The 22,230-nt window shown below is 42.9% G+C and overlaps 1 protein-coding gene across 1 annotated transcript in view; it reads right to left on the minus strand.

Moving 5' to 3' along the window:
• Positions 1 to 21,792, minus strand: part of jade2 (jade family PHD finger 2) — a 148,958-nt gene extending 127,166 nt beyond the window's left edge. Inside the window, exons 1-2 of the mRNA XM_028422559.1 lie at positions 20,966 to 21,792; positions 828 to 891 (exon numbers count right to left, since the gene is read on the minus strand). Coding sequence (XP_028278360.1) covers positions 828 to 891 — 64 coding nt within the window. The 5' untranslated portion in view covers positions 20,966 to 21,792. The remainder of the gene's footprint in view (positions 1 to 827; positions 892 to 20,965) is intronic.
• Between the last annotated feature and the right edge of the window lie 438 nt (positions 21,793 to 22,230).

A 22,230-nucleotide genomic window follows, 5' to 3' on the forward strand; every position in this document is an offset into this window, starting at 1 on the left:
ATGCAGCTAAATACACTATAAATGTCTTCACCATAACAATGAAGAGTGCAGTTGCAGCCTGTGGTGATTTCACAGACACAGGTCAACAGGTTCAAGTTTACTTAACACCAACCACAACTCACCTACTTTACAATACAGAGTGTGTGTTTATGCAGCATCGGCTCGAGTTTCTTCTCAGATATCAGAGAGGTTAAACCAGGAGACACCGACCACACCTTCACAGCAGTAATGAGGCTGAACTCTGTTCAGTGACAAGCTTCTGATTCTGTTTTCAACAGCTGCAAATCAGCATCTGTTCACTTAGTCAGTTTCAACAAACTCTTTAGCTTCAGCAGACCCAGAAGCTCGGACCAAAGTTGAAGTTTTTCTGTAGATAAATATCATTTTTACCTAAATAAATAGCTTAAAAAAAGCTCATGTTCTCATGGTTTTGTGTATTAGTTGTATTGCAAAGTCAATAAAACATTTTTTATACATTATTCTATCCCAAAACAATCTTTTCATTATCCTTTCATTAAAGGAAAATTTCAAATAAATGTACATTTTTCTACAAAATATTTTGACGTAAATCTTAAAAATATTGTCATACTCCATGCTACTCCCCCCATTTCATATTTTTTCTACTGTATCTGTATTTACAATGGTGGGTCTTAATGAGCAGAGGCAGGACAGCAGTGACACAGGAGAAAAGTCTATCTGGAGATGAGAAATAGTCTGCTGGAGCAGCAGCAGCAGCAGCCACACAGGAACTCACTTCTCACACACTTCCAGGTTTTCAACTCTCTCCACACACACACTCACACATTCCTTTTTCCTCTCCAACTTACTGTCAGTGGTGTCAGAGTCGTTGCTGCTCGTGGAGTATTTTCTCCTCTTCTTTTTACTCTCCATCTGTCAGGGGGGTGGCAGGCAGGCAGTCAGGGGAGGGGGGGGGGAGGGGGGGGAGAAAGAGAAATAACGAGTGAGAAGATGTTCACCATGAAAACACAAGTGTTAATGAAATAATGCGCTGATGGCACCAATCTGTCAGAGCCTCCAGCAGGCAGCCTGCCAGAATAAACTGACTTGATCACCGTTACACATTAGCACCGTGGACTCACTGGGAACTTCACAATGATACAGTTGTTCCGTTTCCTCACACACACAGTGAGAGTCCTTGTACCAGTCATACGAAAATTCATCCTAAGACAGCACCGAGAGGTCTGCGAGCGGTTGTGAAAGTTTTCTAAACGTGTTCTAACGCTGGCTGTCCTTCACGACAGTGAGGTGAAATCAATCCACTAAAACAGATAAACACTTTCAAAAGCCAGTGTTTGTGTGTGGTGATAAAGGACACACTCTTTATTGTGAGGGACTCACTCTAATTCCAGGATAATTGTGTGTAGAGAGGCATATTGCTGCAATTCAGCTTGATCAATAACCACCTTTTAAAGCGAAAACTAACTACAAAGACTAGAATAAACATTTCCACAACAAACATGTTTGGTGCATATGGTTCATTTTTCCATGTATCACATGGGCACAAACACACACACTGGCACAAAAAAGAACAGCAACACACTGATGTCAAAACCTTGACAATAAGACAAGAAACAGATCAAACAAATGAAAGCAGGAAGAGCGTTCTGCAATCAGTGTTTCATTATAGCCTGATTTATCTATATTTACTACGTAAACACTACTGGTGTTTACGTAGTAATGCGCCCTCCTGTGGTCACGTGAATAAGTGCAGGGATTCATCAAGAGCAGCCACAAAAAATGGTGACGAGGACGGCTGCAGATGGGAAAAGTTTGAATAACATTGAGAATGAACTTTGATCTTTTTTTTCCTGACAAGCCCAAACAACCACTTATATATCCATCCATTTCCTCCTGCTTATCCAGGGTCAGGTCAGTCTGAGCAGGGAAACCCAGACCTCCCTTTCCCAGGACACCTCCTCCACCTCATTCAGTGGGATAACCGAGGCGTTTCCAGGCCAGCTGAGAGATATAATCCTTCCACGGCATCCACCCAGAAGAGCAGCAACTTTACATCGAGCTCCTCTGTGATGACCAAGACCTGCACCCTATTTCTAAGGAGAGGCAAACTCATTTTACCACTTGTATTCAACATGCAGTTTTGACACTAACATAATTTTCAGAATTATTGGGCAATGCCAATGTGTGGAAGATGATGCATTTATCAAGTTTAATGAACAAAAAACACCTTTACCTGGCCGGCAAGAAGAAGAGACCGTCTCAGCCTCATCCAGCCTCAAACATAGATGTGAGAATTCAATTATGTTTTAATTCACAGAAGGCAAATCTGGAATAGTTCCACGTTTGTTCTGACACTTGTTTTTTGCCATGAAGTATGAGTTTCCGCTCAGGGCTTATAGAGAGTAGCAGGTAGAAACAGGACTCAGTAAATGAAAGATGTTACCAGCACTGCATCCAAAAAAAAAAGGATAAAGAGGAGGGAAAAGGGCAAAAAAACAAATCAACCAAAACGCCATTAACATGTGGAAAACAATCCAGCACAAGTGCTAAAAGGCTGTTTTATCTATTTAGCAAGAGCTAAAATTATACTGCTTATATTTTCCAACAGCACTCTAGTTAATTTGCTGTTAATTGCTGTATTATGTGTGACGATGATTTGTACCTGTTTTTCTGTTTTGATCACGGGAGCAGAAATACAAGGCAACATCTGAATAAAAATATATAATAGAACCATAACAAACACTGATACACTCTGCTCTCTGAGTGCTTTCATTAGTATGATAGTGGTGTGAGTCACACAGTTTGACCTTCACAGACTCCAGATATAAACACCTTACAGGCAGATTCACAGCTATTCAACAACTTTTAAATAAACACACGAGGGAATCATTTTTTGGGATAATTAAGGTCTTTTCTGTCCCGTGTCGGATCATTACTTTTTCACTTTAAGTTTAAGATCATGTTTTGGGTCAAACAGAGGTCAACGCTTAGCTCGAACAGCTAATCAGCAGCTAATCAGCTTTTAGTCCTTACATCATGCCTCTCTGCTCTTATTTGTGTTGCTCTATTATTATAATGATAGTTATATATTCTTTATAGGTCTCCATTATGACTACCTAATCCTCCCGGATTAAAGCCTGTGACACAGAAATGCTACTTTTCTTACTAAAAAGGCCTCAAATGACATGACCACACAGACTCTGAGGCATTGACGCAGTTCTTATCACGGAGGAGAATCACCTCCTTCAGTTTTAAATCAGATTTCTTAAGTATCATATTTTGACTATAGATCGCACCAGCCAAAAAAATGAAGAAGAAAAAAAACATACATAAGTCGCACTGGACTATTAGTTGCACCAGCTGAGCAGCTTCACCGCACAGAAATTCCTATAAACATCCTGTAAATGTGTAAAAGGCGACTACTGCTGTCTGGAATTAGCAACCTGTCGGCTCGGATGCAAGCATACGTTCGTATGCATACAAACTTGCGCCACCTATATAAGTCGCATACCCAGCCAAAGGATGAAAAAAAAAGTGCAACTTATAGTCCGGAAAATATGGTAGTAGATCGATATTTGTGCAGTGATCGGGGTCTTTACAGCAATAATGAAGACCGTAATGATACACATTATCCCTTGCATGCAGTCAGTCAGCAGAATTTTTAAATGCTCTTTGTTCAGATGTGCACAGGAAACTAGGGTTGGGCGATATTGGCAAAAAAATTAATCACGATTAATTGTGGCATTTAGCCGATAACGATTAATTTGACGATTAATTGATGACTATTGTTTACATGTTTTTGACTCTAAATCGCCACATTGTTCCAAAATGAAAGTGACAAATCATCAGTCAAGTTAACTACTTCATTCTAACAGGTTAAGCTGGTAAGTAGTGATTAGTCACCAACCAGCCATGTTTGAAATATGTATTGATAACAGATGCACAAACTGCTTCAAAATAATAATGAAGCAAACATTTAGTAACTTTGTCCTTCAAATGTTCTTATCTTAAGGTCACAGAGCAGTGCATATCAACATTAAAATTAAACGGGACAAATAAGTTCAGAAAAGTCACATCAGTGATTATTAAAGTTAAAAATGAGTCTGTGCAAATGAACCTGTGACTGGAATATGTCCTACGCTAGAGCATGTTTTCACTCATACTGTAGAACAGCAGCAGAAAAAACATGACAAACAAACCTGACAATTCCACATTTAAATGTATGTCTGTGCAAATCAACCTGCGTTACGTCCTTCCAGCGCTTACTTTGGCTTAACTGAACACCACTGCCTTCCATTTATTGTTATTGTGGGCTCACACGTGCGCGCTTGCGGGTGATGGTGAGAGTCCGTCGCACACAAAAATGCGTCATCATGACCAGGCACTAATCGCTGTAATCGATAAGTGGCAAATATTAATCGGTGACAGTTTTTCTGACGCGGCTATCCACTGAGCGAAAGGCCTTTACCACACAGTTATTTACCACACAGTTATTTAATCATAACTTAGGAATTTTCTCATTTCAGCTTGACCTACATTATATTTTTACCACATACATCTTATTGCAAGCTTGAATAAAGCTTACTGTCACAGATTTTGACCTTTATTATCAACACAAGAAATTTTAGAAAAGCAAAGAAACAATACAAAAGAAATCACAAGATGAATAAATGTAGAAATACAAGAAAGAATTTTATCTCTTGTCCCAACAGCTCACATGTTTAAAAGGAAGACAAATACAGAGGTCAAGAGAGAATCTAAAGGAGAGAGAAATGAAGCCAAAGAGACAGCAGATAGAGTCAAGAAATAGTCAAGCGAGGCAGGAAAGCTGAAAGAGGAGGTGCGTTACAGCCTCCAGCGTGGGGAGCAGAGATTTATGTGGCAGTAAAACTGGGCTATTCCCTCTTATACGGGGCTCTTCCTGTACCCCGGTCTACCGCCTGCCCTGCACACTTAACAACTCTGACATTTATGCTGACAAAAAAACACAGCACTTCTCTGCTGCCTCTGACTATTTCCATTCCAAGAGTCGTGCCATTTCACTCTCTCTTCCTCCCCTTTCTCTCGTCCTCATTGCCATACAATAACAGGGACACAGGGAGTCTGTGGAGTAAGGTTAAGTACGTTATTGACTTCCTCAGCCTCTCTCTCTCTCTCTCTCTCCGTCTTTCCACCGCTTCCCATCTGTCTAGCTCTACCTCGTCTTCCTGCCTTTGAGGAGAAGTGGTTAAGTACATCACTGGCTTCCTCCAGCTACGTCTGTCTGACTTCGAGTCTGCACGCTTGGATCCTTCTCCGGGTTTCCCCTCGCCTATTAAACTCTCAGGCGACCCACTTAAACCACACTCAGGCTAGTCAGAGGGTTAGGGCTCAATCTTTTTTTTTCTGTCCAGTCAAAGGAAAATGTGACATAAAATAGTGCTGAGGGTCCATTCTTTACACTGACCTGCAAAATGAGTCATAAGGCAGAGAGGACACAAGCTTAACCAAACATAGAGGTTAAGTTTTAGGAGATCTGGTTTTGTGGTTTTACCAGCAGTGGGACTGAAAAAAGGCCAGAAATATTTTCCCAGGTGTCTCCCATGTCTAGCACCAGGTTCTTTTCCTGTCTATGTGTTCATGCAAAGCCACAGCATATTAATACCTGCGATCCCAGCTGGCTAATAACATACGCTGTAATGATGTCCCTCAACGGCCACACCAAAGATCAACAGCAGGAGTTAGTGGTGACAAGAAACCGGTGACAGTGTGAAAGAAGGTTTACAGCTAAGTAAACTCAAGACAAAACAGACAAAGGGGACACTGTTCTGTTTAGTTTTTAAAGAGGTTTGCAGAAAAAAGGGCTGCAGGCTGGAGTTAAACTATGGCTGTGCAATTAGAGCACTCTACCAGGTGCCCCCTGAAGCTCAATTCTATTCATACTGTAGATGTCCAAGCTCTGTCAGACCACCCTGACATATACAGTCCTACATTCAGAAGGAGGTTGGAGTACAACAGCTGATCAGGATGGCTCCAGGACAAAACTCTGCTAGGAAGCAGGATGCCTGGAAGGGCGCTGGTATGCTAAGTAAACAAGTGGAGGAAGATGGCTACATGGATGGTTATCCAGAAACCTCCAAACCACAGATCAGTCTGTTCAGATAGGGGTATGTTTTGAGCAGAAACCGTCTCCAGCAAAAATATCCTTTTTATAACAATCCATTAAATGCATGGGTGAGATAAATTCACCTGAACACACTGACAGGAAAAGACACACGGAGGCAGAGTCTAAGGTCAGCACATCTGACCATCAAATAAATACCTGACTGACTCACTCAGCAGCTCTTGTTCACTGCCTTCGGGCAGGAGCTGCCACTACAAAACTAGTATTAATATGTTTATTGTTCTTCAGATTAAACTCAACACTAATAAGAAAGGGGGAAGCATTCTCACATGACATACATTATAGTAAAATAGACACTTATGATGAAAACAACCCATAACTTAGCAGTGAAGACACCCAGAAGTGTATTCTTCTGTTGTGTGAAGACAGACCACAGTGATTCTCTGCATTTTTTAGGAGTAGAAGTCAGATTCTGGTTGCTTTTTTTTGTCCCAGTTTTAATTCCAATTATAAAAGGATTATCTCCAAGCACTGTATGTCCTTCCGTAAATTATCTATTTCAGTTTTTTTTTCCTGGCTTCTGGTATCTTCACTGCCCAGAAAAAAAGCTCTTGTGATGGCTGAACCTGTGATGCTAAGCTAACAGGACAGTCTTTTTAACTCATTGCCCAGCATTTCTGCACGCCTGTGTAAGGGATGGGAAGCGCTGTCCTGTTATACTGAAAGACTTGATGATAATTGGAAATGTCAGTGCATCTTCTTAAAATCCCCTGCTGTCTTTTTTTGGAGCAGGATCACCTTCAACATGCACAAAGCAGGCCAACAGCTCAACAACTGCCAGGAACTCTAAAGTTCATCTTGTCCATGTCCCTGTCTCATGTTTCCACACCTGATATCCTTCTTTTTCTTTCCACTCATAATCACTTTCCATGTCTACTGTCTAACCTTTGTCCCCCTTTTTTCCCCTCACACAGCCATATCTTCAATCAGGCCAGTGAAGCACAGCCCAGACTACAGATTGAGATATTCTGTGCTCTCCAGAGAGAGAGAGAGAGAGAGAGAGATGAAGTGGGTGAAGGAGAGAGGAGGGAGATGGAAAAGACTCACAAATGTACAACTTCATCTCAATCAGTCCAGTGAACCAGAGTCCAGGTCTACACTTCCTGAACAGAAAAGCAGAGACAAACGCAGCGTGTGTGTGTGTGTGTGTGTGTGTGTGTGTGTGTGTGTGTGTGTGTGTGTGTGTGTGTGTGTGTGTGTGTGTGTGTGTGTGAGAGAGAGACAGTCTGCTGTATTGCCAAACGACTACAACAGATGGTACGGCCTACTTTTATCTCTAAACCTACACATTTTCTATTATATTGAATCTGTCAAATTTGACTTTTGACTTTGCTTGAGAGCTGACAAAACTGACAAAGTCTTCTATAATCTTTTACACTTGCTGCTTAAACTGATCATTGACAGGTGAGTCCACACAGGAAATTATGTCTTTTTTTACATTTCCTGCAGCGGCTGACGTAAACTCAAAGAGAAGCATCCAATTCAGACAATGGCTAACAATAAAGCTAATCGCAGTAAGAGGCTTCAATCTTCTCCTGTTATCTTTGCAAATGCAGAAAATCTTTTCTGCATTTGTTTTATTGTGTGTGGATCACAATAAAACACTTATAAGAACGCAGAGTAGTAATTCTGTGTTACTGTTGGTGAAGATGCAGACTTACACCCACATTCACCCACCCCAAGCGGGGCTGTGAGAGGATAAATGGAGGTAATGATGGAAAGAATTATAAATAATAACAAAAGCCCAAAATCACACCAAGGTTTAAAAAAATTGCTGTAAACCAGCACGTCATTGTGTCTGTTTGTCTGTGTGTTACACGGCTTCCTCATGCTGTTGCTTTGTGTTGCATTATGATCCCAAACTGTAAGAGCACTGTCTAAACCTGCACTTTGTCAGAGTTAACGCAGGACAATAGCTAGAGGCAACCAGCTGTCAGAATCAATGAAACCATGCTGCAAGAGGAAGAGAAAACCATTAAACTGAATGAAACACAACCATATTGTGGGCTAACGTGAGCCTGGTGTGGATGAACATGTCCGACAAATACATTATAATAGGGCTCCCAGTTGAATGATTTGGAGATTGGAAATCAGAAATTTGGGATCAATACAGGCATTGTCAGTCATGGAAAGACAGAAGACAGAAAGAAGAGAGTCAGTCTGAAAAAAAAATATCTAGGAACAAGATGACACAAAAAATGTGCACATGTGTTCAGACCTTATTCTTTAAGCCTCCTACATCCTGCTGTAATCACCATGCTAAATTAAACTTTACTACTTCGGCTAATGAGCTCATTAATTTAAATAATAAGCTAAGGGTGTGAATATTTAGGCAGCAATACTCTTACTTTCCCCTGTTAATGTAATAGAAGCAAATTGTGGTGTAAGGTGTGTTACAGACATGGCTGTAGCAGACAAACAGCCACACTGACTGTGACTGATCCAAAGGTTAAGGCATACTGTAAGCATCAGCCGTTCCTCTCAGCACTCAAAGACCTGTCTGATTTGCTTTAGTCCGGTTTAATCCAGATTAGCTGTCATTTGTAATCTAGTCTAGATTACTCCAGCAGGAGTTTATTGGCATGTTTTCAATTACTTTGGCTGATATAGTGACGTTAAAGCCAAGTGGAGCTTTGCTGGGAATTAAATAAAGCTTTAGGAATGAATAAGAACGATGACAGAAGACGTCAGTCAAAGTGTAAACAAAGATACTGTTTATTCACAGTCAAGCTTTAAATAAATCAAAGTGCAGATTGGCTGTATCATGTCCAAACTTAGTGTAGCCCGATGTTACTTCACAACAATCAATCAGTACTGATCGCAGCATTTAGAGGGACATATCATGCATGTTCTTTGGGCAACAATAAGCTGTTTTTTTTTGTAGATGCTGTCTGATCAATTAGTGCTAAAAAGCATCATAAATCATTCATTCAGAGAGGTTGCATGTGAAGACGTCCTTCATCTGTTTTGGAGTGTTTTTACATAGTGTGAACTATCCACTGGATGCGGACAACGTCACAAACATATCGGGCATCATTGATGAAATGACGCAAATCAATTGGAAAGATTTACTATATTGCCCAATCGAGTACAGTCCACACTGACGTAGCTCTTCTCTCAAAATCTGAGCATCATCTCCTGTGAATTTGGTTGTCTTGTGTTCTTTAAAAGACACATAAGCAGTGTCTTTTCAGCCTTCATGCTTGCAGGCATCCACGCAGAAGCTTTCATTCACCTTCTGATGATCAAATTTACCCAAACAGGAGACGTACATTAACATTTTTAACACTTAGTCCCATTTTCATGGCCATATTCTGTCATTATTTTTTCTAAATGCCTCCCAACTGAATGCAAATATAACCTGAAAACTCAAAACTAATGGTAGATAATATGGCGGGAATCTAGCTCAATAGGAAGCAGCACCACAAATACACAATATATCACACTGTATATTCCAGTGGGTTTAGACAGCCACCTCTGGCTCTCATTTTAATGATATCAGGTGGTGTGAGCCACATTTTTCTGTGCATCGTTTTGTGTCACGCCCAAAACATTTACAGTGAGAGGGTTGACTAATGCATGCTGGGAAAGCCAAGTCGCCTGGAGAGCTAATTAATTGGCTGACTATGACACTGCCGAGAGCACTATGTCTGACTGAGTGTGTAAAGGGGACCGTTCTCTAAAATGTGCAACAGATCATGCCAGAGAAAACAGCTATATGTGGACAGCAAACTGCAGGTGGGGAAGAAAATCAAGCGTCAGCTATTTCACCCGTTCACACACACACACACACACACACACACACACACACACACACACACACACACACACACACACACACCCCCACCCTGTGCTAATAAAGTAGGCTAAGCTGCAACATAGAAACCAAGTATAGCGGTGGAGAAAGTCAGGTGAGAACAGCTGTTACTGCTCAAAGACTAATAGTGTATACTTGATACGGGTGTGCTCGCACTCCCAGTCAGTTTATAGCAGCTTATTTACACTTAGTAAGAGACTTTCTTCCTTTTTTTTGCTAATTTGCCCAGCTGAGAACCAAACCAGCCAACTTAATATAAGCGTAAAATCCTCTTCTCCTGGAAGGCAGGTGAAATTTCTTTAAAAGGATCACCATCCAAACCATACTTTGATTTAAGGGGTTGATGACAAACATATTTTTGTCATTAATTCATGCATTACTAAAGGGTTATATATGCATTTTATTTTGAAAGTTTAGACGCTGTCCACCAGCTGACCCTGGGTCAGATTTCGCTACACACCAGCTGGCCATTCAGCTACTTCATCAGTGTCCCTGTGAGTGGTCTGCATCACCAACTTCCAATCGACTTCATGGTGCCCTTGTTTTGCTGATATGCCTCTGGGAGCTTGGTGCGGTGGCACATAAACTAATTCTCCACCAACTGCAGCCCTAACAGAGGGCAGATAAAAGTGCAAATCTAACATGGTGGACATGTTGTCCATCTGTGGGACAGGGGATTTAATTTTCAAAATATCCAAACACATACAGAACCTTTACGTTCTGGTCAGACCCTTCAGAACAAAAGCTAAGCAAAATCAGGATGCAGAGATTTCTGACCTGGCCCTTCAGCCCTGGTATCCAAGCAACCATATGCACAACTAATCCTGTGATCGCATGACTGCAACTAAAACTATGACTCCACCCCAATGCTATGTCATATTTATCTTCTAACTGGATCACGCAACCCTAAATTAACTGCTAAGCTATCTAATGGTAAGAGAAGCTTGAAACGAGCACACACAACTAATATTGATAGTGGTTTATGCCACATGTACAGATCAGCCTTCTGCCAAGTATCATGATGAACACCTGTCATCACATTATAGATCATTAACAGGAATCCAGCTGTATCAGCTGTGCAGCTATTGAAGCTTCATCAGCGCCATTATGGAGTGAGCGAGCAGATGTCAGTGCAGATAGAAATGGGAAATAAAGCATCATTAAAAAGGCGCTCGTTGTTTTAGAACATCTTGACAGCACCTAAGGTGAAAAAACAAATGTGCGGAAAAGAGTCCAAAAAAATCACATCATACCCAACAATCAGTCCTCAGATAAGCTAATGTTTGTGTACCAAACAATGCACACTGCTGAAAAAGTTACGTTTGTTTACAGACGATGCTTATCTCTAAAGCTCAGCCACATTTCTGTTGTAAAGCTGCCACAAACGGGGCACATTATTTTAACTACACAGCTCCAATAACAAGGTTAAAACAACTGATGAATGCTTACATTATATTTATATAAACGTGTCAAAGATCTTTCAATTTGGTCTTTTGTCACTGAGACGATTTCTTCTGTCTCTCCTGCTTCCAGATCTTTCTGTCTGGCTGCGTCCCATTTGTCATTCTGTCCATCCGTCTGTCTGCCTGTAAGCTTGCCATCTGTCTTACTGTCTGTCTGACTGCATGACTCTTTGCCTTTCTGCCCGTCTACCCATTTGCCTGCCATCTGTTTGTCTGTCTGCAAGTATGTCACTCCTCTGCTGGGCTGTCTGTCCTCTTCCTCAGTGGATGACAGTGCATTTACTTCAGCAGAAACACTGGTGTCTTTTTTAGCACTTTGCAGCACTTAAGGTCAGCACAACAACAGTTACCATGATGGTGATCTATTATTAAGAGAGTGTAGCTGCTGCAGAAGCCCAGCAGGCAACACACACACACACACACACCAACACACACACACAGTACTCTCTCGAGGTGAGTAGGCAGTCTGGCTGTCAGGAAAAGCAGACAGCTCCATCAACAATAAACAGACATTAAGTGACGGCTGAAACATCTGGACACACACACACACACACACACACACACATATATATACACACACACAGGAGAATGAGATGCATGTTTGTTTTGTATTTATACAGAAAAACTGGCCTATCAAAAGGATGATGTAGCTGCAGTGCATGCTTGTACACAGATTACACAATAAAATCAACAACAATTGAAAGTGAAGCCGTTTGCCAATCAGCACACGCACAGTTGGCTGCTGCTCAGCGCTCCTCATGGTGCCAGAGGTCAGTCACTTTGATAAAGAATCCGTGCATATAAATTGCTTCATAACAAGACATCTCTCTGAGGCTGCAGAGATGTGTGTTTTCTGTCTAGGGAGGAGATTTGTGTATTTGTAATGTAATGGTATGTGTGTTTCTGTGTGTGTGTGTTTTCCTTTCTCTATGATCCTAATGTTGTGAGAGGGTTGATTGAACAGGGTAAAACCTGCCTGCCTGGGGAACAAACACCACAAAAAGTCTTTAAAGTCTTTGCAGAGCTGCTTTCTCTTCATTACTTTTTTCCTCTCTTTTTACTTTCTTATCATCAATCACTTGTAGGACTATTAGTTTACAGAAAACACTTACAAGACTATAAAATGAAGTGAAAAACAGATACGACATTAAAGGCATCTCAGCTCCTATATTATGTCCATATATGGAGTAAGCTGAATCACCCTTCAGAAAACCTCCAATATTATTATCAGATATTAGCCCTGATAGTTATATTGGATTTCAAATAATGGGGCTGATCCATGGGGGCCATTCTAGTCATGTCAATTCTATGTTTTTAACACATGCTACTTGCAAAATCTGCAGTAGAAGTGACTATGGATTGGTGACATCCATATGCAATCTGCTGCAGAGATTTCTACTTAAGTTAGCATGCACACTAGTTAGCACTACTCCTTACTATACCTTATATACCTGATGAGAGAGTGAACCAACCGTGTCTATTCTGCCCTCAGTCCAACAGGAGAGGAAGAAGTAACGTTACACAGGGGGGCATTATTCTTTAATGTTGTTTGTGATTCTATTATAACCACGTGCTGCACCTCTACTTGTCAGGAGTCAGGAGATGGCAGACACAAACAAAAGAGTCATCATCTTCATCACTATTCTCTACAGATTCTCTCACTGGCTGCTGCTCCGGTCATTAAATCTCTCTGTGCCTGACCCCCTCTCACCTTCAGTCCTCTCTTCAACCCTGGTTTGTTCTAATCTCATCAACACTGAATATTTTCTTCCTTCTTTGTGGAAGAAAAGAAAAACAAAGGACAGGCAAGATGAAATGTGATGGACAGGAATCAATGAATGAAGGGTGTGTGTGTGTGTGTGTGTGTTTGGAGCGGTGCTAATGCTGTGTGTACATGCAGAGACAGCAACAGCTAGAGGGCATGCAGGGAAGACTGGAACACATACACACACACACACACATATATACACACATCCAAGTCTATTTTCACTCTCCCTATCCCATCTCTCACACACACACACACACACACACACTTTCTTACACACACACAGCTATTTTTGGAAAGAGTCACTAGAGAGAAGGTAGGCAAAAAGAGAGAGGTTCACACCGACAAGTTTGACAGGTATGAGAAAGAGCTCCAAACAAAAGAATCACAAAGATTTATAAAGTGAGGTTGAGGGACCAGGGAGAGACAAAAAAGGAAGAGAGAGAATGAGAGAAAGAGAAGAACACAGATAGAGAAATGGGGCAACTGTTATGAATGAGCTGAAGGAATCAAAATGTCAGGGTGTGTGTGTGTGTGTGTGTGATGTTAGGTATCAAGTATTTACCTCAACATCAAACAAATGTGCGCACACACACACACACACAGAGAGACAGAGTAAAGGTGCATGTCATGTGCTTGCCAGAAAAAAAAGAAAAAAAATTGACACACATCACACACATCAAACATCCTCATCAGGGCCACGCTAACAGGTGTGCAAGAAAGAAGACAGCCTCTCACATCCAAACATGAAAGGCAGAAATACACACATGTGTGCACACACACACCTCTTGCTGAGTGTATGTATAAAATAGGCAACGATCCACTGTTCAGAACTTTTGACGAGAGATTTTTTGGTGTATTTTTCAGAAGGCTTTGGGATCAATTTCAGGTATGAATTCCCGCTCAGATTTTCCATCAATACTTTAGTGGCTTCATTGAACCAGGACCTTCAGTGTGCACTGGAATGGTTTGCAGCCGAGTGTGAAGTGGCTGGGGTGAGAATCAGCACCTCCAAGTCTAAGACCATGGTTTTCGACAGGAAAAAGATGGCTTGTCCTCTCTGGGTGGGAGGAGAGCTCCTGCCCCAAGTGGAGGAGTTTGTGTATTTTAGGGTATCTTCATGAGTGAGGGAAAAATGTGGTCACTGTACCGGTCTGTGGTGGTGAAGAAGAAGCTGAGCCAAAAGGCACAGCTCTCAATTTACCGATCAATCTGAGTTCCTACTCTCACCTATGGTCATGAGCTCTGGGTAGTGACCGAAAGAATGAGATTGAGAATACAAGCGGCCAAAATGAGTTTCCCTCAAAGGGTGGCTGGGCACTCCTTTAGAGATAGGGTGAGGAGCTCGGTCAACCAAGAGGAGCTCAAAGTAGAGCTGCTGCTCCTCCACATCGAGAGGAGCCAGCTGAGGTGGCTCGGGCATCTGTTTCGGATGCCACTTGGACGCTTCCCTGGGGAGGTGTTCCGGGTATGTCCCACTGGAAGGAGACCCCGGGGAAGAGCCAGGGAGTGGTGGAGAGACTATGTCTCTCCTGGAAGAGCTAGAAGAAGTGTCCAGTGAGAGGAAAGTCTGGGTGTCTCTGCTTAGACTGCTGCCCCCTGACCCTGGACAAGCGGTTTGAAGATGCATGGATGGATGAATTTTAGTGGCAAATAAAACATTAATCTTGCACTGAATGCAGGTTGATATCATTGTCTCATTGGTATTTGGCCATTTTGGCCCAGGTAAGTGCAACAAGCTCAGCATTAAGCTTAAAGCACCACTTTATGTGCAAGTACATCCTAAGAAGTGTTGGTGCATGGCTGTGGACTGTCGCAGCTTGTCAACACCCAGAGCAGATACACTTCTTCTTTAATCAATACAGCTGTCTGCACAGGCAGTGTAATGACTCTCACTTCACTTGCTGTGGTGACTTAAACTCAATAATGTGCCCAAAATGCATCCTGTATGAAGGCTAATAGAAAAAAAACAGACTTCTGTCCGGCAGGATTCATGAATATTTTTAAAAGAGAGCACGACAGAGTCCACAAGAGCTGCAACACAAAACATGCAAAACCACAACTAAGTCTGAGCGGCTGTGCTTCACCTCTCAGCCAGGAACCGTAAGGCCACGCTCACGACCTCACTCAATCACACACACACACACAAACATCTGACTGACTGGAAGGCTCAGAGCCACTTAAGAGCAGTCATGAGTCACTCAGATGCTGATATCACCATCACCATTCCCATCAGCCCTCTCCTCCTGTGGGCACATCGCCGAACACTCCACGGGGACCCACCGGATGGGAAGGAGCTCGCTTTTCATGTCAGATACAGAAGCCTGTTGTCTCTGTATGGTGAATTAGCTTTTTTGGGGTATTGCTCTCAGGGGAGCGATTCCTCCCCAAGTGAGGTGTGAAATAACACACAGACCAAAAATAAGTGCCCCCCTGCTAGCTGTGGTTTAATTGAAGTTGGTTAATGATGTTAGGAAGGTTAATCCTTCAGGGAATGACATTCAGAATGAACGTACATTATTACCTACAGGTGGATGTTCAGATGTAGGAGGATTGTGACTGGGGTACCAATCCATCTTCAGTCATTTAAAGTTATTTTTTAAATAATCCAAAACCTTTTAATATGTTGAACTTTAGCCTGGATACCTCAATTTTAGGACCGACAGTCAGGTATTAGTATGTGGTAGTGATAATGATTCACAGGAGGCTACACTGTGACACTGTTAATGTAAGGACAGCAGCTGGATGTAAATAGCATGTTTTTCAGGAAATACAATAACAGACAGCAGCAGAGGTGGACCTGACACAGTAAAATATAGCTCAATGAGAAACACTTACATAAACGTTGAGTAAACAACATCCATGCCACTGCCTTTAATGGCTTATCTCTGTGACATTGACACAATTAAAAGGCTGTGGCTGGCTCTCAGCGTTATGAATGCTTTAATATTATGCTGACTATAAAGAATAAAGATTATTTTCTGACTGGAATTTGTCTCAATAAAACTCCAAATAACTTCAGGAAGCAAACTGGAGTGAAGCAGTGAAAGGAGAATGTGAGCGGTACAATGGATAATAAATGAAGAAGAATGTCTTCTAACCTAGACACACATATGGTACACCAACTGGAGAAACAAACGAGCCACAGAAATCAAATAGATTTCCTTTATCACCTTGCTGGCTCCAGCCACCAGAACATTAACTTGTTATGTATTGATGCTGCCACTGCTCCTGCTGCTGCATTATGGGAGCAGGAATGAGTGAGCGGAAAACAGAAAGATAGAAAAGAGGGAGCGAGAGAGAGAAGAAATGAGTAAAGAGGAAAAAAAGGAGAGAGGCAGAGGTCCAAATAATTTTCTAACTAAGCCTCCCTGCTCCATCTCCTGAAATCTGCTGACAAACAATGAGGGAGGTGAGTCGGAGCCAGGGAGGCTGGGGCTCTGCCAAAAACCCAGGAGGAGAGAAAGAGAGAGGGGGAGACCAAAAGGCGGGGGAGGACAGGTGGGAGGAGGGGAGGAGGAGAAGAGACACATTGAGAGATGGAGAACTGCCTCTGTGGCATCAGGAGTTCATTAGCTTCTAGAATGAGGGATGAAACGGATGAAGAGATGGAGGATGAGCACTCTGCCCTTCACTCCTTGCGACCCCTACTACCACCTCCCTGTTTATCTACCTGCACCTCCCCTGCTGTCATGTTTCATCTTCTGTTCCCTCCTCCTCCTCTTCTCTTGGCTCCATCTCCCTCTCTTTCGAACTGTATTTATTCTAACTTATTTCAAAATATACATTAAGCTAAAACAAAATATTCCAGGATGGCGCAGTGAATAAAAAAGCTTATCTTTTATCTTGGGTGCTCCAACAGCAAATGAAGACCCGACATACTGTTACTGTCTGTTGTTTACTTTCCATCCTCGCACAAACATACACATACATATCCCTGAAACTCATCCCATCAGGAGCTCAGGCAGCATCTGTCAGCCTGTCAATCAATGTGTGCAGACTTTCTGCAGAAAGAGGAGTAGGAGGTATGAAGCTGGCAGAAACAGCGGAATAAAAGGAAAGTAACGTTTTTTATGGGGTTTATTTTAACTAAAGAAACAGTCCTACCGCAAGTATACAGTATGACCTTAGCATATGTATGTAAAATTCATCCAAAAAAGAGCCTTTATGGTGTGGTTAATGACTTATTTACTCGAAGGAAACACAAATAAAGGAAGGAAAGCTTGGTGAGATGTGTTCCAGTGACATCACTGTCAATGTCTGCAGTAATAACACACTTCACTGTAAACTATGCCAAAAAATGGATCATTAATTTTATCTGAAAAACCATCTGCTGCTGCAGAACATCCACTGTTCTCATTTAGTCAGCAAGAGACAGGTCCTGCAGGCCAAACAGTTATGAAGAACAATCCAATTACTTCTGCAAAAAAAAAGTATCTTCTCATGAAATATGTGTTGCATTTCCCTTCTTAGCACTCATGTGTGCAGGTGTGCAGACTTTACAATTATCCTTCACTAACAAGGCTTAGTCACAGTGACACAGGAGGGGGAAAAAAAAAAACAATCGAAAAATGAAAACACCCCCTCATCCCTCGACGTTTGACGTCATCTCCTGCCCACTGAACAGCAGGTTAGCATGTGCACACACACACACACACACACGAAAACCCGCTAATGAGGTTTTAGGCCACTGTGGGGTCATCTGCTGAGAGCAGGCACTGACAAAACACATCGGGGTAATGCATAAAAACAGGCCTGCAGCAGTTAACCCAGCACATGGTTGGTTTCATGTTTGCATAAGTTGTAAGATGTGACACACAACAAAAACTAATCAGGCACAAAATTACACAATACTAGGCAGCTTATTTATCTACGAATAAATCCAAACAATGTGATAAAAGCACTGGGTTCATCCTTGAATATCTGCTAGTGTTATCCTTTTAAAATACAATCTATAAGTAAATCCAAATTATTTAGATATTACCCACAGAGTCTAAAAAATGTGGTCGTGTGGCAGAGATACCTGGTTAACTCGCTAACAAGTTAGCCACAGACAGTACCATCATACAATACCGCTTATTACCACAAGATGGGACGGTGAGCATTTTGTTTATGCACAGTCCAACACAGAAGAAGAAGAAGAAGAAGAAGCAGTGCTGTAAAGACTAATATTTTCCTTAAACTCTAGAAACTCATGTTAAGTCAATGAATGAATCTGTAAACCAATGCAGAGCAATTTGTTTCTTAGCATGGATGCACTTTTGTTTCCTTGGAAACTAAATCACATCCAGCAGATAGACCATCAGGCTAGCGCCAGGCAGGAACAGCTTGTTCAGTGATGTCAATAATTCCATTTAATAAAAAAAACAAACATTATGTCTGACTCTTTAAGATCAACACACACACACACACACACACTGGACATCCTACATCAGGATAGTGTAAACACACAACATACACGACACATACGACCTCCTCTCAGTTGCAGCCAACATACTGGTTAGTTACACACACACATAAAGCTCAGTTGAATATCATCCCTCTTATATGACACATTTCTGAATCACAGACACACAGCCCTGCAGCGCTCCTCATCAATGTGTGTAAAAACATGCATGTGTATGTGTGTGTGTGTGAGAGAGGGAGGGATTGAGGATACGGTTTACATGACGTCAGCCATCCATTCATGAACAACACCCCTCCTCCTCCTCCTCTTCCTCACTACGTAGCTGCTAATGCGATACAACGCACCACGTGGGGGTCCTTACCCCCTTTTCCGGCCAATCAGAGCTCAGCGCTTATCGCAGCAGACACAAATACACACTGACACGCTACACTACACCCCCGCCTACACACACATACACACGTGTGCGTATGGACACATGTGAGACTTAAAAGGTCCGCATGCTTGAGTTTCACATGACAGACTGTACAGGCGGAGTTTTCCTCCCGGGCTGAGTCAGATGATGAGATGTAAAAATCTGGATCAAGAGATGATGATGGAGGGATGGATGAGAAGATTGGGGAGAGAAAGCACTCTATGGGTGGATGGATGAGGATGGAGAGGTATGGATGATTGGCTGGAGGGCTGTCATCAGAAAAATGGATGCAAAAAAAAAAAAAAAAAAAATAAAAACAGCTCTCATCCCTGTTTGCTTGCTTTGTAAACAACCGCTGTCTCTAGGCGAGAGAGGAGAGACCCAAGGGAGGAGGAGAGAGTATGAGTGAGAACAAGACAGCACTGCATCAGGAAAGATATAAAAGACTGAGAGGGGGATAGAAAGAAAGACAAAAAGAGAGAGAGAGAGAGAGAGAGAGAGAGAGCTGTTATGCCCCCACACACCATGACTCATCTCCGGTTTCATACCCAGCGGGAGGAGGGTTGTGAGTGAGAGAGACAGTTTGAAGAGTACGTGCATCTGTAGTTGCGTTTAAAGTGAGCGATGGGCACGCTGAGAGTTGATGATGGTGTGTGTGTACTCTGTGTGTGTGTGTGTGTGTGTGTGTGTACTCTGTGTGTGTGTGTGTGTGTGTGTGTGAGGAGGAGAAGGGTTGGTGGGGGCTGCTGTCACAACTGGGAACATTTAACAAGTCCCCTGACGATTTCAGCTTAATTGATTCAAGGCTAGAGCCACTTCAGCCTCAAATGTGCCATCTTGTACTAAAGAAATACAAATAAATGGCTCCATCTGTTAATGATCAGCACTAATACGTGATATTCTTTAGAGGTTCTCTGGATAATTATGAAGTTGCCACACCATTAATCCTGCTGACATCCGCAGCATCACCATCTGCATCCACATGTAAAGTCCTGTGTGGGGGTTTTTAATTTTTTTTTTTTTATTAATCCAGGTCTGGATGCTGCACTCCAAGATAGACAGATCTGACTTTGAGGAGGTAAACAACAGCCACTCCCCCCCTCTTGTTCTAAAGCCAGCTAGATCTGCACAGCACGAAGCAGCAGGACGAGGAGGAGGAGGAGGAGGAGGAGAGGGTGAAGGAGGCAGAGAGGAGTTGCTCTAATTCCTTGATGTGTGTGTGTGTGTGTGTGTGTGTGTGTGTGTGTGTGTGTGTGTGTGTGTGTGTGTTTGCATGCTCAGCCTTCCTAAAAGCAGCACCGCTGCTTCCCTTTGCCCTCTTTACTGAGGACAGGCAAGGGAAGAAAAAAAAACCGTTTGGTTGCCACCTCCACCTTCTTCCACTCTCCACCCAAACCTACACACAACTTCATCACACATGTGTGTGTGTGAGTGAGTGTGTGTTCCTGCACGTTGAAACTCACATTCCTCGCTACACTCCTGCAGATGAGCCTATTTGTTGCTATTACGCACACGAAGAACAACAACAACAAATACTGATGATGATAATAATAATAATAATAATAATAAGCAGACTTGGACGGTCTCCAACTTGCGCACTTGATTCCCACTGGGGCGCGTTCATGTTCGGCACAGCATGGCCAGGTTCACCCGGTTAATTTCATTCCACAGCGTGCACGCAGGCTCCTGCTTCACAGGAATGAGGGTTGTTTGGCTTTTCCTTCACACACACACACACACACACATCCTCAAACCCACATGCACTACGCGCCCCTGCCGCTGACTGTGACTGACAAGCCCGCTGTAAAAGTGCGTACAGCGCTGCTGCCCTGCTGCTAGCCTAGCTCTCACATAGCACTTAGCAGCAGCAGCAGCAGCAAAGTGGACTTGAGAGGTCCTGTCTGCAACACTTTGAGGTTTTTACATGTTTGTTGGTGCCTTCGTGTGGTTTGTATTTACCTTGAACGTAGTCTGCTTCGGGTACAGAGACGTCCTCAGTCCTGGACGGCGAGCGATTCCCAGAGATTAGGAGATCATTGGGAGCCAGGCACATGTAGTTTACCAGTGCGGGGGGTTTAGGACTAATTCAGTTTGCCCAGTCGGTGCCCTGGCAGGCTGCTAGCAGCGCTGCTAAACACAGCCCCGACTCCTGCTGCTCCACGTTGGGTGACAGGACTGTCCCCCTTTCCCTCCTCCTCCTCCTCACGCTGCGTGTTGACAGCGCGTCAGCTCCGCAAAGACCGACGAGCGAGTCCCAAAAAAATCCGAAATAAAATCCCCAAAAAGTGGAAGCCGGGCTGAGATAACAAGCCGTTACAAGTCAATAACAAACGCAGCGGTGCCGCCGCGGAGCCCTGCTGCCGCCGCTGCTCACGGTGTAGCAGGCTGCGCGGTGCGCACCACCACACAGCGCTCACAGGAAAGCATGTCGCATTTTGCAAAAGCTGCCCCCGAAACGTGGTGTCAAAATCCGGCTGTTTTCCTCTCTGGTGCCAGCGGACCGGGAGAGGAGGAGGTGGAGGGGGACGGAGAAGGCGGCAGGAGAAAGAGGAGGAGGGATAGAAGAAGAAGAAAAAAACACAGAAAAGGCTGCCTTATTTCCAAACGATGAGTCAGAAAAGATTTAGAAGCCAGTTTCGCAACGTCCCCTCCTTCAAAAATAAAACATCTCCTCGTCTTCACTTCGCTCCCTCCGCTTCGCCTCCAGTCCCTCTGCCCGGTGTACGTGCACACGCCGCTCTGCACAAATGCTCAGGCGGGTCTTGTCTTGCAACCTCTTCCCTCCCACCCTCCACCTACCAAAAAAAAAAGAAGAGCGAGACAACACAGAGGAAAAAAATCAGCTCTTATCACCAGCTTGAAAACTCTTTTGGCGCCATATTTATGGCGTACTTTCAATTCACTGTTACCGCAAACTGCACTTCCTACTCTGACAAATGCAAGATCACTGCGCCTCGGAGAGGAGAGGATGGGGATTGAACCTTCACCTGCCACTTCTCAGTCCAGGGATGCAGCCTTAGCTTGACTCAGAAAGTGATGAAGTGGACTAATCAAATGATTTTCTTTTTAAGATTAAAAAAATATATAAATGTATTTAATTTTCCTTTAAAAAAAATCTTAAGATTTTTGGGATCTATTTTACCACAGATTATGAAATGACATGTCCTTAATTGTAACCTGTACTGTAATCTGTTAGATTATGACCTGTTTTGGCCCTCCAGCAT

Source organism: Parambassis ranga, chromosome 14 (genome assembly GCF_900634625.1).
Source record: "Parambassis ranga chromosome 14, fParRan2.1, whole genome shotgun sequence".
NCBI lineage: Eukaryota > Metazoa > Chordata > Actinopteri > Ambassidae > Parambassis > Parambassis ranga.